This window comes from Acipenser ruthenus, chromosome 16 (assembly GCF_902713425.1).
Source record: "Acipenser ruthenus chromosome 16, fAciRut3.2 maternal haplotype, whole genome shotgun sequence".
Classification (NCBI taxonomy): Eukaryota; Metazoa; Chordata; class Actinopteri; order Acipenseriformes; family Acipenseridae; genus Acipenser; species Acipenser ruthenus.
In genome coordinates, this window is record NC_081204.1 from 4,736,642 (window position 1) to 4,753,542 (window position 16,901).

Below are 16,901 nucleotides of genomic sequence, written 5' to 3' on the forward strand. Positions count from 1 at the left end.
TGTAATTGGAGCTTCCCAAATGAATTATGACCGTTTTAATCGTCCATATATTTCTGCATAGATTTTCAGCTTAAATACGCCCCGTGTTGCCCTTTTGTTGGTGCAGACAGTTCCCTTAACAAGAGTGAGTTTAAATTCAGTTTTAAGTTTAACTATATTTGTATTAATCGTGTTTAAGGTATATTCTTTGCATTCTGCAGACCATCATCAGCCCCTAGAATCGTGTTATATGATATGTGTATACAGTACAGTACCATGCTACTGCAAGGGCTGCACAACTGGAACTAGACCAGTATCAGTGCTTTAGAACAAATATGGTTGCTCCTAGTAAATTATTATTAATTTTATTTCCTTTATTAGGTTAAAAAATGTACTTAAGATCTATAGTAATTAAGAGCAATATGCATCATTGCATTGAGATGTGCTTGCTATTAATAAACAAGCTTTTTGTTCTAAGATAATATCATGTTGTTTTTTCTTTATCAGTAGAATAGTTTCAGAATCTACTTTTACAGAGAGCAACTACATCTCAGAATTTCTAATAAGAGTACACAGGTTTCTGATTGTTTTTGGACAAGAAGCTTGTTTTTTTTATTAAGATGTATTTTTTAATAGCAATTTCTGCTATTGCTGTACTGGTGTGTCTTGGATTTGAAAGCAGGAGACACATTTTAGAGACTTTGTTGCTTAATTTTGTGTCTTGCATGACGGTATGTTTTTAAAATGGGGAATGCCACCATGGTGTTTGGCTGATGCAGAACTGTTGCACTCAGCCCTCCTGCGTCGTGCAGTGTTTCCCACGCCAAGCTGTTCAGAAACATTTCAAACACAACATAAACACAATCATGTTCTGTGTTTTATTTAAATATTTGTTTCCGTGTTTGCATTGGAAGAGAATAGCGTTTGCACCAATACTTAATATAAACATTAATTTATAAATAAATACTTTGAGGCTAATGCATAAATACTTTGAAGGCTAATGCATAAAAAAAGATCCAAAAATGTATTGTTTGAAAGCCAACAAGATTCAGTTTCTTCTGGTTTGGTCTAGTATTCACATAATGACTAGCATAATGTATTTCAGGGTGTGTGTGAGATACATACATGCATATTCGTTTTCATTGTCTGCATGCCAACAAGCGAATACCATTTAAAATGACTCTGATGTTGTCATTTAGGTAAACAGAATAATATTTTATATAAAACTTTTTGTGCAGTTCCAGGCGCTTTTTAGCTGTGGGAGGAAACTGCTTTAAACCTGTTGTGAGTTTGAAAGAGACATCGGTATGTGATACGTGGCAGAATGAGTTCAGGCCAACCTGCAGATTTTTTCCACATGTTTCCTGTTAGCAGCCTCCCTCTCAGATTGAAAGTCTGTCCAATATGTGATTCGGAGAATAAAGATTTTGAACTTTGAAAAAAAAAAAAACAAGCACTAACACGCTATGATAAGAGATTACAGTCAAAACCCGAATATTAATTTTTCTAACTATTTTTATTTGCTGTTTTGTGACTAATCGTTCAAGTTTTGTTCAGATATCAAGAGCATTTCATCTGCAAAGATACACTTCTCATGCTGTTAGCTTTTGAGGTTGCTTAAAAAATGAGTGTGGGTATAGACAGACCAGGATAGATAGGGTTTGATTTTGTTTGGTAAATACAGTGTTGTCTGTGGCCCTCTCAAATTCCACAAACTGAAAAAAAATCATAAACACACAGTATCAAGGCAGAGAATCTCAGTATGCACAAATTAACACTTTACAAACTTCAGTATTGTGATGTTATTTTAATGAAAAAAAAGCATAATATCCAATTTGTGTGTTTCATTGTCATTGACAACCATCGGGGTCTGTACCTTGTATGTTTCTTTTTCTGGTCAGCATATTAAAAGGTTTTGTTTTTTTCATTGTTGTTTTTTATGTGTTCTCAGTATGTTAAAGTAGCATCTAACTGTTTTTGGCTACTTCAATGCCAATTGAAGTACAATAAATATTTAATAGGCAATCAAAGTTTTTTCTTTTTGTGGAACTGTGTCGCCATCTGCTGATCAGAATCAAAACATATTTGATCAATTACGTGAATTACAATTCTATTTGGAATGGCTTAGAATCATATAACAGCATTTACTGGGGGGCGGGGCAATAGAAATGAATATAAAAATGTATGTTTAGTTTGAGCTCAGAACTTACCTTAGAATATATACACTAAGTTAGACAACAAAAATGCATACAAGACCAATCTTTCTTTATAAACAGCTGGTGTGGTTAAAATGCCTTTTTCCTCTAGTAAAGGTTTGTAATTTAACATCTCTCTACGATAAGGGAGCCAAAGGGGATCATAAAAGACATGTATTAATATGCATGCATGCAACAGAAAAGCTTTAAGACATGACTTGGCTACGTACAATGGGAAGTATCAGAAGAGAGGTGCAGTCATAGCGACACCTGCCAACTCAAGATTGCCTTTTAAAACCGAGCACTTCGTTGCTCCAAAGTATAAATGCTTTAGATAATAAAAATCAAATTCTGGAACAGTTATGCTTATTGATTTGAAAGTTCCTGCTTTTGTATTTTCAGATATTCTTGCTGTGTATTGCTTGAAATATGAAAAGCAGGTGTCATTAGACAGGTTGTTTGTCTTTTACTGCAATAAAATAAATCTGAATAAGATGGCACAATTTTTCTACAGATTCCTACAGATAAAATAAAAGGTTCTGGCTGTCTTTAATGCTTGAGTTTGGCAGTACAATAACACTCAAGAACCATTAAACACCCTTTTTTTTTGCTGGTTAAGAGTGGCCGTTGTTTTAAGAGAAATCCTTGAGAATTGTTTTCAATGTTTTGAATCTTTACCTGATTGAGTGTGAAGTCATGGTGGATTTCTCTTTGAAACCCAGACCATTTATATAAAAAAGTACACATTTGTACACTGCAGGTAAGGCTTTGCAACGTCTGTTGAATTTGTACTGTAGACATTCAAGTAATTCTATGAGCTTATATTTTGAATTTCGTAAAGAGACTTGTTTGACTGCTAAACCTTTAGGCTATCAGTCAGGGCTTCACTTCCTCTTTCTGAAATTCCCGATCTGGACGCCCATGCGGTTGGAGACGCAGCGAAAGGTTGCTGGCAGTACATCCCAGTATTTCACAGGGTTGTTAAAGAGGCTGATTCCTGAATAGGGGGACTTTTTCACACGGCCCCCTGTTGGGCAGAAATCATTCACACCCACACCAGAAATATTGTTAGAATGGAGGTAAACAACCTGTGAGAGAGAGAGAGAAGAAAAAAAAAAACATGTCATTCAGTATTCATTTTATTAGGATTTGCAAATTGGTGCTTGCCTTTGAAAACAGTATGCTAAAAGAAACACACCAAAAATACTGTAAATAGTGGAGTTATTTAATTTTGTTATGGTAGCATTGTGTCAGAAAACATCATTGCTTTTCCAGGGCAACATAAATACAGAGTTTCGTTTCTTTAAGAACACGGTGTGTTATTGCGATGTTGCCAAAGAAACAAGGTCAGGCTATGTTTTTATTGCTCGCTGAAATCTCAGAGACAGTGGCCTTCCCCTTTCGCTTCTCCCCTCGACTCCCTTCATATTTCTGCATTTGTCTATAGGAGCTCTCTCTCTGAGACCGTCTTTCCTTTTCAGATTTTCAGCATGAAATAAAATCCCAGCATTGTTGGTATACTCACCTGCAGGTATTTCAGGGATGCTAAACCAGCAGGAACTTTTTTGAGCTTGTTGTTATCCAGGTGAAGTTCTCTTATATTAGGGATATAGGCTAGGCTTCCATTTTCAACAGATTTGATCTGGTTGTATCCAAGTCCAAGTCTGTAACATTCATTGTATAAAGAATAAGGGCCTTATTAAAAACTACTGTGAATCGTTGTTGCAATTATTACAATTACAATTATTTGAACAGTGTTTAATTTGTGATAACTATTTTATACCGTATAGCAGTTGGCATTTTATATATAGTGCTTGGGCTATTAGTACTGTAAATATGAAATGATAAAACAGGGATTTGCAAAACTAAAATGAACGATAAACCTCATCCTTGAACAAACATCACTGTTATTTACCTCTGCAGATCTTTGTATCTTATAAAGTCTTCAAGTTCTACTTTTCCAATCTTATTGTAATCCAGGTGAAGCTCATGGAGGGAGGAAGGTAAATCTAAAGGAAACCAATAGATAAAATGGCTGAAAAAAAAAGTCATCTGCTGTGAATTGATCCCCACTTAAACATCAGTTCCTTAAGGCATAACTACCATCCTATCATCTATTCCATTTTGAGTTTTTAACGATCTGAAAAGCATAACTTTATGAAATGTATTAGTTCTGTATACATCATTTGTTGTCTTTACCTTTAGGAACAGCAGTTAGCTTTGTCTCTGCGATCCTCATAAAAAGTGAAGACATGCCATCAAAAGCCCCTAGTTCGATACCGCTGTTTTCAAGTGGATTTGCACTCATCTCTGAACAGTTTGAGATAAGAGGGGTGGGGGGGGAAACATTAAATATAGTTGGAGCAAGAACTGAAAATAAATTGTAATAAAATGCTAACACATCTCTGTACTATAATATCATCTGCTGGTTTTAAATGCCATTACTGTACATATAATTTGTATCTCTGACTTCATATCAAAGAATAATTCTGTGCTAACTGACTGATAATTGCTGCCAGCACGTGTGGTTGAACTGTAGGTGCTAGAAGTGGATGTGGTGGAATAAAATGATTATTAACCCAACTTTGCATCATGAACAAAAATCTTTTATGAATTTCTTTAGGGTTTTTTTTTTTTGTAGTTACCACTCTACCTTGACCCACTACCTGCACTTCCACAATTTAAGTGAGGAAGAGATATCTATACATTCAAAAGATGGGGAGCAAATGAAAAAAAAACACATAATATATCATTTTACTTTGCTAAAAGACGTACCGAGAACATGCAAGGACTTCATTCCTTTGAAGGCTTCCTTTTGGACTTTGCTGATCTTGTTATCGTGGATCCTCAGTTCCAGTACAGTTTTAGGCATGTTGGCAGGAATTTGTGTCAGCAGGTTATGGGAGATGTAAAGCAGCTGTAGCTTATTCAAATGACGGAAAGCCTTTGGGTGGATCTTTGATATCTTGTTGTTGATCAGAAACAATGCCTAGAGATTGAAAAAGTAGGAGAACATTTTTTAAAAGTATAGAATTTCATGTTTTACCAAAATTAGGATGTTTTCCTGTTTAATGTAGCCCTGGTTGCACACCACACTATATATATATATATATATATATATATATATATACATTTTTAAAGATGTTCCAAACTTTTACAATCCCTTTGTTTTACTCCTCCAGTTAAAGTGCTGCTTGTCTTTGGTGGTTTCCATTACAGTATGTAGATGAAATAAATAAAAAAAAAAAGCTTGATGTAACAAAGGGCTGAGCTAAAGTTTAGAGATGTAATGCAGACACCTGAAATACACACAGAGGCTGTTAAGACATTTAGAAACAACACCCAAATCTGTTTAAAAAGTGTTCACCCTTCTTTAAAAACTATTCCCTAATTGGCAGGTTTGAAAGAATAATGTTGTTACAGTATATAGTTTGCTCTCTGCCGCATACCATAGTACTCCATTAGGGGGAACTGTAGTCCGACTTTGTGGTAGAAACTGTTCCTAGAAAACGCAGTATAGAAATCTGTTTTATTTTTTATTTTTTAATTTTTTTGCACCTGACCACGAGGTTTAGGATTACAGCTATTCTGATACAATGTGCATAGTTATTTATTTATTTATAATAAAAAAAACAAAAACATTTTACCAGCAGACCTCCATGACATGAAAAATCAAGATCCTATTACCTAATTTTCAAATATGAAGGACTACGTGGGATTTCTAATTCAATAAGAAACCATTAATGTTCTTTGTAAACTACAATAATCTTTTTTTTCCTAAATATGGAATTTCTACAGTAAATCATCTTTACGCATTCTGTTTCAGACTTTTTAAAATGTTTATTTTAAATATGCTCTGCAATATGTGAGTTTGGTTTATACTCCATGTCCTTTTAAGGCACAAGAACATCCCTACAAAATGAAAGTCTGGAAGCTCTCCAGTGTTAAAACAGGGTCATGATATAAACACAGTACCAGCCCAGCCCTCCAGCCCATCCCCTCTGCCAGTATAACTGGCTTCAGCCAGGCCAGCCAAAGTTACAGCATACTGAAGTACAAACATAATCTGCAGATCTGTGTCGCACACACACTCTCAACCTAAATTTAGTATTAACCAACATACTGAATACCTGCAGTGCATCAACCCAGAATGCAAAGCTACTGATGAGACGTTATATTACATTCAGGTCACTTTTTGTAACATATATTTCCTGTAAATAAAAGCAAAAACCATGAGTGGCATGACAAGTGTGCAGAATTAGCAGTTCAGCACCCACCCTGCAAAACTAACAAAATCCCAGATACGCAGACTTGGGTATAGAGTATTCATTCCAAAAATACAGTGTTGCTGTTTGACCTGCTTAATTTCCCTATGTTATGGTGCCAGTACACTGCATTAGTGAAATGGTCAAAATATATCAAGTTAAGGAAAAGCTGGATACTATCCACAAAGTGCTGAAACTAGATACCAGCTACTGTGATGTAGAAGATACTCGCTACTGTGAAGGTAATTAATACACTTGTTTTTTTGTTTGTTTGAATGGACAGGGATTGAACACAACTAAGAGGTTTTCTGAATTTACTGTACCTGTTGAAAGTTTTATTGATGTTTTTGAAGGATTGTTTTTGCTTTTTGGAGTGTGCAAATGCTGCAGCTGCTCTTGAGCACAGCAGTCTCATGTTCATGACTTCCTAACCAGATGGATATCTGGCATAGCTGCTTTTCAAATGGCTATGGTGTTGTTGCTGTTTTTTCTATTAAAGGATGTCCAGCAAAAAAACACATTTTAAGCCGATTAAGTAAAAAAAAAAAAAAAAAATTTTATTTAAATATGGGTGTGCAGAAAACAAATGGTAATTACAACATTTGGCCACAGGTGGCCTGTGCTGTATGCAAAAATCCCATTCGAAAATGCATAGTGTAATTTAATTTATAAAAGACAAAGATTATTTGGCTGCTGGGTGAACAGTCTCTTAACACTGTGTTATTTTAACAGCAAGCGAACAGAACATAAAGGCAATTTAAAAAAAAAAATGGATTTGTCAACAGTAAAATATGAATGCAGACATTTACCAGATGAAATGCAGTTTTCAACAACCTCGCTGTGATTTCGGTTGTACAGATTATTTAAATTCAGAAACCAAGAGGCTGAGATTGCTTTAATAAAGTGATACTAGTCATTGATGAAGGAATAGTACTGATTTTGAACAATTATTTGGAATAGTGAAAAACGGGTCTTACATATAGATTGTTCATCCCCTTGAAATCATTCTCCTTGATTTCAGTGATTTTGTTGTTTTGAAGGTCAATCATTAAAGAATCTGCAGGAATGTCTTTTGGGACTGCTGTCAAACCTGTTGATTTAAAAAGCAGAGGAAGTTAGGTGTGGATGTACAGGTAGGAAACGCAAAAGAACAGTTTAGAAAAAAAAAATATTGAAAGTTGCACAACCAGCCATCTAATGAAAATGTTTTACCAGCTATGTAAAATCACATTGCAGTATTACAATGCATTACAATTTCCCTGTGGTTCTCACAGTACTCTTCTACAGAATAGCAAGTTGCTGTGCTGTGTTCCTGATGTAAGTAAAGCAGATGCAATGACATGAAATGTAACTTGAGCTGAGCTGTGCAAAAACAGTGTGGCAGAGTTTCTCCACACAGAGATGGATCGATACATAGATTGATGGAAAGGGAAGACTTGCCTAAAAGTTGTGATAATTAGGGCTACCTGGTTGGAGCTATGGTTACCTGCATCTTCCATGCAAACCCCTTTCCACCTGTCCCCTGATTCCACCAGTGATAATTTTAATACCCCCCAAAATATTGGGGGTTAGTTAGAATGATAACTTCATCTGTTTTAAAACCTGCAACATATAGCAGAATATAGTTCCTGAAGTAAATAGGAGCTGTTCCTTAAGGCTGGTTAAGGGGACCAAACTACCCTGACCAGTTAGCTCTAGTAAATTGGCCACTTTTGGAGTAGTCAGACCCTTCCAAACTCACTCTACTCATTGTAAACCTGGTGATGTACATTTAAGGAAAAAAAAAACACGCCAAAAACCACTAAAAACTAAAGAGCAATAGGGAAGTCTGCTTACTGTGGATTATGGGATGTGCAAACGTATCTAATGCCTCAAGGAGCTTAACTAGACAGTTTTAAATACACTGTTTCTCAGAGTAAACTGATTTAGAACCTGCCAGCTGTACATCACAATAATGGATCTGGGGGTGCTGTAAGGATATGAAGTCCAGCTGGTTAATGTGCAAGGACATTGTTGTGCTGTGTATTCAGTCTGACTGAAAAAAAAATGCAGATTGAACCAATTATAGAGGCCCTTCTAATTTTGATACCATAAGTCATCACGTGACTGTATTCACAAAATGAACTAATTTAATGATTACACATATATGATTGCAGTAATTGTTCCCCAAGTTGCTTATAAAACTATAATTTAATTTTCCCTCTAGCTTTAAAGTTTCCAAAAACTGGTCGCTGTTGGATCCAAGTAATACCCCAAAGACATGTAGAAATCACACTGAAATATGATGTTGTCAGCTTTACTGACCACATTCAGTAAATGTAAGTATTTATTGGTAGACTTTGATTTCCCATACATTTTACCCAGAAAAATGTGATGAGTACATAGTTTCTCAAAGGGTTTCTAGCTAATGATGTGCTTCCATGCAATAATAATAATTTGTGGTACACTTCCATTTGCTATTTGCTGTATATCTCTCATGAGCAGTTTTATAACAAGCACATGTCATAGCAAACCTAGCAAGCATTTTTATTTAAAAAACAAACCAAAAAAAACAGTATCTGGTATCATTCTAGGTTATGAAAAGATCTCAGTTTGTATGCCTTGTTTTCAGTTAGTCTGTTACACTTGCACTCGCTTGGTCATTTCACCTCAGCAGTGTGTTTGGGGTCAAGTGTTGGTTTGAGTGCAATGGGAAAGTCATAAAGTGGGCCATCCATGCATAAACAATTTCATATCTGCCACAAGTGCCTCTCCGTACAGTGTACAGACAGTGTTAATTCCGAAGTATTCATTTTGTTGAGCAAGAATATTCTCACTGTGTGCACATCAGACTTTCAGGGTATACGACCACATGCTTTTGCTTTTCAAATTTAACACTTTCAGTTTGTGCATGTCTTGTGGTTTGCGCATACAGTGGGACACATACAGTAAGGTAACACAATTCTGTACGTCATTTGGCAAAATGCGAGATGGCAAGCACATGTTAAGATGTTTTTGACAGTGCCAGATTGAATGACACTTACAGCAGTTTTTTTGGTTTTATTACATCTGAATGTAAATGCAACTTCCAAGTTTGACTTGCCAATGTTTGGATCATAAAGATTACTAAGAACTTGACACCAGGAGCTAAAGTCAAAAAGCCTTGAAAACAAGTAACTTATGCTTCTCAAACATTTCAATGAACAATTTTGAAACCTCTGTTTAGTTCTGTAGGTATTTTGAGTTTGTGTTCATATTGGCACAGCAGAGCTGTTTGAAAATAAAGGTGTTCCATGACACATTGGTACAACCCCTTGGAGGAATTGGCATAGCTAGAAGATACAGTAATGCACATACCGAATTACTGTAGCGGAACGGCTGTGTACTTCCACATGCTATTTTAAGTGTTTTAGAGGCCATTAGAAATAAAAAGTTAATTACAAAGAAGATTCCTGTTCATGTACACATTTCTCGCTGTCCATCCCGATATTACTACTGCATATGCCAATGAGCACTTAGTGTGTAGCTGGCTGCCATGCCGTTAAATGCAAAAGGGTGTCTGCACTTAAATAGCAGTATTCAAATTACAGCTGAGAAGACGTCTGTATAAAAGGCTCAAGGCTACCAGAAAATGGAAGAGTAAGAAAAGGCAGGTGGGCACTGCTGTAGGAACGATTTAATTGCATGATGTTTGGCAGCCAACTGCACATCTGGCTGCTGATCAGGAGGGATGTAACAGAGTGGAAGTGACAGAAACACACGCTACTGCTGCCCATTCTATCTTAGCAATGGTCCTTGTGTAGCAAAGCCATTGGTATTAGCGCTGAGACTTGTATCTATATAGTCCACTCCCTTGTGGAAGTTATTTTGACCAAAATCACATTGTTATTGTTAATGCCATCGCAAATGACTGGAATTATTATTATTCTAAATTTTTTAGCAGACGCCCTTATCCAGGGCGACTTACAATTGTTACAAGATATCACATTATTTCACATTATACAGTTATCACATTATTTTTACATACAATTGCCCATTTATACAGTTGGGTTTTTACTGGAGCAATCTAGGTAAAGTACCTTGCTCAAGGGTACAACAGCAGTGTCCCCGAATGGGGATTGAACCCACAACCCTCCGGTCAAGAGTCCAGTGCCCTAACCACTACTCCACACTGCTGCCACACTCCACACTGCTGCCACCATAAAACAAACACAGTGCTTCTCTATACCTAGGTAAAGGGTTGTGTTCATTGTTTAATTGTACTTGTGCCTTTTGTAGTGTTTGTGATTTGAATTGTATTACTTTTTGAGTACCTGGATTGTTAACAGTCTTTTCAGACATTTTTTTTTTCTTTCCCCACCACAAGCAGTTCTGTTTGAGAGCAATGAAAAAAAAACACACATTTTAGCAAACTAATAGTATCTTACCAGTAATGGGAAAAAATAAAAGATGTTTTCTTACCAAGATCAGAGCACTGGACTACTTTCATTGTGCAATGACACCCAAATGGGCAGGTGGGAAAAGGTGGAGGGGTTGATCTAGCTCTCTTGGTTGGGAATAGAGAGTTGTTATTGTCATCATCATCATCATCCCCGGCGTCCCGAAGCATGATCTCATTGGTCTTCATGAAATCCATGATTCGAATTGGCGTGTAGGGCTTCGCAGAGCACAGAGCCAGGATGGACAGCAGCACAAGTTCCTTCATGATGCTGATGAGGAGAAGGGAGTTCTTTTAAACGGTGGAAACTAATCACAAAGGGAAAGAACAGAAACACATCTGACCCCTCCCTTAAGTTTTTACATTTGTTACAAAGAAGGAATAAAAGGTGCAGTTTCATGATTAACACTAATAATGCCCCCCGAGGATATTATCTTGAGTTGTTTTCATTTGGCTTCAAAGTAAGTGAAAGCTGGTTATTTTGTTACAGCATGCGTGCCTGGGTGGCACATTGGGATTGGTTTGGAAATGAATTGCAGTAGCTACAGAACAGCAAGTTTTCTGTCTGGACTTTTTAAATCCAGGATCACTAAATAACTCAGGATGACTAAAGCTGTGTAATATATTTTAGTGCTTAAATATAGATACAGTGATTAGCCTGTCATGCTCTCTATGTAGTTACATTTCTATGGTTTATTTTGTAGTTTGTCTGTATGAAACCTAACCATCCAGCAGCTGTATACAATAATTGAAATAAGATCCTTATACAGTAACCTGCGATTCAGGAGCAAGAGCTGGCAGAGATGTGAACTGTAGCCACTTCCATGTTTTGGTAAAATCCCTTCCAAATGATTATATATGTGCCACACAGTAATAGAAACCATCTAAAACTCTAAAATTCACTTGGACAATGACATTGAAAACATATTGTGTCAGTAATTATCACCCCTTTCAACAGCCAAAAAGAGTGCAGTTTGAGCCGCCTTTTGTGTTCAGTGTTAAATGCATCCTATCGGATTTAAACACTGAAATTCACCAATGGGGCAGCTTTTATATGTTACGGTGTAGGTCTGTATATATGAAGAATAAATATTTATTCTGCAAATGGAGCTCTCTAGATGATAACTGTTATGACACCTCAGAGTGTCTATAATATAGAGGATCTTGCTTTTTTAATTTTCTTTTTTTAAAGCAACTGTACATATGTAACTCTTTTGGCAGTGCAATTTCCCTTGCTTAACCATGCAATTCTACAACACTTTGAAGACATCTGCAATGCATTTCTTACTGCTGTTCAAAGATGGCCTGTGCTAGTGTAAAAGTCCAGCTAAAAAGCTGGACTTTTACATGATAATACAAGTGGTATTCAGCAAGCTCAAGTGCTAGCCCTTTTGCTGTGTGTTTTTCTGTGTTGCAAAGCCATGCCTGCTGGTATTGTAGGATATCCTGGGCACTGGAGGTAAAGGCACTGCAACATCATTACAATGCATTGCATTTTATAATATAAATAAATACTTCTTTAGGAAATGTTTGTGGTTATTGATGCACTTCTAGTTTTAGAAAGGAGCAAAGGTATTTTGCAGTTTGCAGGTTAATGGATACATACACAAATTATGGAATCACATGTACCCACTGGGTAATGCTGGAGACATAGGGTGGCCCTTGAATGAGCTAACCTTTTGTCATTTGAAATAAAAATGATTAAAACTGGTAAATGAAATCACTACTGTGATTTTTAAATACATTTAATTCATGAAATTTAGATATTCAGTATAATTTTTGTTCTATGATAACCAGTCGACCTAAATGTGAAAATAACTGGTTTTAAACTTTTAGAGTGGTGCACAGGAACTACCACTTTAAAAATCTCTTTGGGTTATATGTGTAGGACAACCCTGTCATAACAGAAGGAATCATGTTGTTAGGCTGGCCATGGTTGAGAAAATAATACTTTTTGTAAAACCAGGAAACTGGTTTTAATTATGACTTTAAAAAATCTTTAAAAAAAAAAAAAAAAAAAAAAAAAAAAAAAAAGAATAATTTGCATTTTTTTTATTAAAATAGATGTCAGGTAATTTTCTTGCATCAAAATTAATAAATACAAAAATGTGAGTCCTGTACCTTGGTTTGAGCCAAGAATATATATTACTTACACTGATAACAAATGTTTATATTTTATTTTTAGGTGATGCTTACAGTGATTTTAGTTGTAAAGTCTTCCTAAAACTGATTAGATCAATTTGCAACATGTCTAGATAGTTCAATTGCAAAAACAAACAGACTAGCAATATAATGCAGAACATTGAATACAATTTAGTAATAGCTCACAACATTATTGAAAGTGTATGAAGAATTCCATTTTCAGTGCAAGGTACAAAATGTTCCAAGCAATAATTTTGATTCTATACAAGAAATAACAAAAGCAACATACCTTCACAAAGTCTGATTAATCCTGGTTTCTCTTGTAGTTCCAAATATCTAAAGGAGGAAAATGTCAAGGGTCCACATTAAACTTTTGTAATACATCCAATTTAGATTTATGATTAGGGTAGAAAATAAAAAAAAAAAAAATCCCAGTATGAAAGTAAAAGCACCTCCTGGCACAGAGGGTAATGCCTAAATAACGTGCTCTCACAGATCATCACATCTTAGTATTCAAGACAGATATTGAAAACGCATTGTTAGCAGTCATATGTTTTCCATCAGTGCTTGAACCGTTGCCAAGATTGTTAGGTTATATCCTGGACGCTTCCTACTAGGGCTCTACAAGGTCTGAAGCCTAAGCCACTGTGAGGAAAGGTGGCTTCCTGCCATTCTAAATATTCTACCTGGAAGTAAACAACACATTCTGAAGAGCAACCAAGAAAATAATCTTCTTACTGTTTGGTCTTTTAAAACATGACAAGTGCCAGATACAGAAATAGACAGAGGTGGTTTCACTGCCAGTTTAATAACACACTTGAGCTTGTTAGCTTCACACTGTGGCTAATCAGGTTCATTTTACAACCTGGGATGGGGGAAACTGCTATGCAATAGGAGTCTTATTTCCATCCCTTGATAGACTTTTTAAAATCGTTGTGAATTTTGTTCAATGTGCATTGGGGCAGCAGTGTGGAGTAGTGGTTAGGGCACTGGACTCTTGACCGGAGGGTCGTGGGTTCAATCCCCAGTGGAGGACACTGCTGTTGTACCCTTGAGCAAGGTACTTTACCTAGATTGCTCCAGTAAAAACCCAACTGTATAAATGGGCAATTGTATGTAAAAATAATGTGATAACTGTATAATGTGAAATAATGTATAATGTGATATCTTGTAACAATTGTAAGTCGCCCTGGATAAGGGCGTCTGCTAAGAAATGAATAATAATAATAATAATAATTTCAAGTAAGCTCGGACAGAATGGTAAATTCATTAAACTCAAAAACCTGAAACACTTAATCATAAGATCCGTAATAGTACTCATATATATATAGTTTCTATTTAATATTACACAATGATTAATTGCTTGCAGTGCTGTTTATAGTTAAGGCACAGACATGTCTTCTGTGGCAGACATGTCTGTGAAATTTACAGTACTTGCTCACTAGGAAAAATGATCTAATGTGAAGTGTATGAGTCCTACTGTTCATGCTTTTGATATAAACCTTGATCTGGGAAACAATGAGTCCAAGACTAGCCATTGATAATGAAAAACATTTAAAGTATTGCTGTCTGGAGGTGTACCAATACCCATGCACTACACACATTAACCAAAAGTAACTCAATAAAAAGCATTTCTTGTATATTTTGTACTTTTCTGCCAGAATTTATATTATTTTCTCTGTCATACTTGGATCATGCAGCTTGTTTTAGAGCCTACCGTGCTCCAGTGCTGCTCTTGAGGTTTAGTTATTAAAGCGGAAAAAATTGTATTCGATCTGGAAGCAACCACATAACATCGTCTGTCGCTATTATAATGATTTATTTGATCTTGTATTGAGTTTCCTCTAGGAGCCATTCAGATACTGTTACTGATATTGTGTTGAATGGCACTTGATATTTATTTAAAATAGCTGCTATTAAAAATAGAGGTATGACTGACGCCACTTCAAGTTGACCTAAATTAAGTCCTCCAGTATCTTTTTTGATTTTTGCTGTTACTCTATGCATTGTATCACATCATTAATAATAATGTTTACATTGGTATGTGGTATTCATGTACAGTACCAATGCAGCTTAAAGCACTTTCCAAAGCTGGCACTGTCTAGTATGGCTAGTTTGTGTGCTGGTGTGACAGAGCAAAGCCCAGTAATTGCAGCTGGCAGGCTAGTCAGACAGTTGTTTTTGTTCTTGTATGTAATTCCGTGGGTTTGTTATTTGCACCAGGACTGAGCTCTCCAGAAGTCGATTCACTTTTAAAAATCTCATCTTCTTCAAACGTATGATCCTGTCCAGAGTCTGTTGAGTTGATATTAAGTTTCAATCTCTTTTCGAATCGCTTTCCTGATTTTGCTTTTACTGTTTTCATACCTTGTTTCAGTTCATTTGTTTTCCCAGCCCTAGGTGGTATTGACATTTTGAATTTCAGCAATGTGACGCTTGTCCCTGTTGTTGATTTAAATGTTATAAATGAGTCCCTAGTCTCACATCATGTCAAAGAGATTGATTTAGTGCGCAGCCTTCACTTTCTACAGGCTTCTCAGGTCTCTTTTGACTGCCCATTCCATGGCAGTAACTGGCTCTTTGGTTTATTTATGTTCTCAGTCCCGGAGCAGTGAAGTGAACCCTCATGCTACTGCTTTCTTAAATATTGCTATAAGTGTACTGTAAACCATGGGTCCTATTATTATTTATATTAATACAATTTGATATTTCTAAAACTGCACTAGATTGCTGATGGCTTGTTTAATATAACAGCAGTGTAGAAAAGTATCAAACAATAAAAATATACTTATTTGGTTTCAGACAAAAACAGTACTGCTGGTGGAAGTTCATGTCACTTTTTTTTCAAAATTTAGTAGACTCCAATTGTTTTTTTTATCATTTTTCTAGCAATTTAGAATAGCCAATTATTTTTTAGGCTCAGTTCACCGGTACCACCCTGTCGCTGACTCGGAAGCAGCGAAGACGAACACACGCTGTCCTCCGAAGCGTGCGCCGTCAGCCGACCACTTCTTTTCACACTGCAGACCCACCATGTTACTTTTAAACATGCCTTCAGTATGTGTCTGGTTGAAAGAAATGATTCACAGGCTTTTTCAGCTGGTGTATAGCTTTAGCGAAAATGAATACAGTTTCTTAATGAGTGGAGACCAAAGCAGAGTCATGGAATAAGTGAGTGCATAAAAATTTCCATTCGCTGATCTTAAAAAGATTTCAGTTTAAATAACATATTATTTAATGTCATTAAATTGCCAGTGGTTTACAAATATTACAAAACAAAAAAAGGAATTTAAAAGGAATTCAATTTATGGTAAAAAGCAAATGTTTAACTATTTGTGTCAAAAACATATGGCATTTTATCATCTAATTAAATTCATGCAAACACCTTCATGTGAAAGGTTTGTTGATTGTAAAAAAGACTTTTAAAACTTGGCTTGCTTATGTTGATCACATGCAGTGATTGCACATCTGGATTCAGTCAGTTCACCACATAATCGTGGTTATAAAACCAAGACACTATACCAAGATGTTAAGTTTGACATGAATCAGCTCAACATGCATTTCAATACCTATTGAGCAGGTACGAAAGAAACCGGGCATTCCAAGATTAATTTCCATATTCTTTTAAAATCAAGAATTTTCCAGAGGAAAAAAAAAAAGAACCATACTGTGCATTTTAAGTGCCTCCTTTGACACATGAAATAATCAGGAATTTAGAAGCCTTTGTCAAACGAGTTACATATACAGTACTATATTAAAGCAGGTCATACATGCCTGTTATTCTGAAAAGACATTTTGTAGGACAGCAGTTTACAGTCCACTTAGTGGTTTTTTCTCTCCCTAACAGGAACATGTGTATCGAGTTGTTTAACACCATGAATACAAATTAATGATCAAACCAGT

At 35.9% G+C, this 16,901-nt stretch overlaps 2 protein-coding genes across 5 annotated transcripts in view; one reads left to right on the forward strand and one right to left on the reverse strand.

The window, feature by feature from the left end:
• The window catches only part of LOC117412604 (centromere protein P-like), an 82,436-nt gene that overhangs the window by 29,099 nt on the left and 36,436 nt on the right, over positions 1–16,901 (forward strand). The gene's annotated exons all lie outside the window — the stretch shown is intronic.
• LOC117412603 (asporin-like) lies at positions 1,772–13,511 on the reverse strand. 2 transcript variants are annotated; one of them, XM_058988511.1, is made up of 8 exons: positions 13,288–13,511; positions 10,880–11,164; positions 7,417–7,529; positions 4,950–5,163; positions 4,374–4,484; positions 4,090–4,183; positions 3,700–3,838; positions 1,772–3,262 (listed from the first exon to the last, which is right to left on the reverse strand). In XM_058988511.1, exons 2-8 carry the CDS (start codon positions 11,121–11,123, stop codon positions 3,059–3,061), a joined length of 1,119 nt encoding a protein of 372 aa, XP_058844494.1. In that variant the 5' UTR covers positions 11,124–11,164; positions 13,288–13,511; the 3' UTR covers positions 1,772–3,058. The 2 variants fall into 2 exon arrangements, with proteins under 2 accessions (XP_058844494.1, XP_034759480.2); XM_034903589.2 differs by having other exon boundaries at positions 10,880–11,127; positions 13,288–13,510.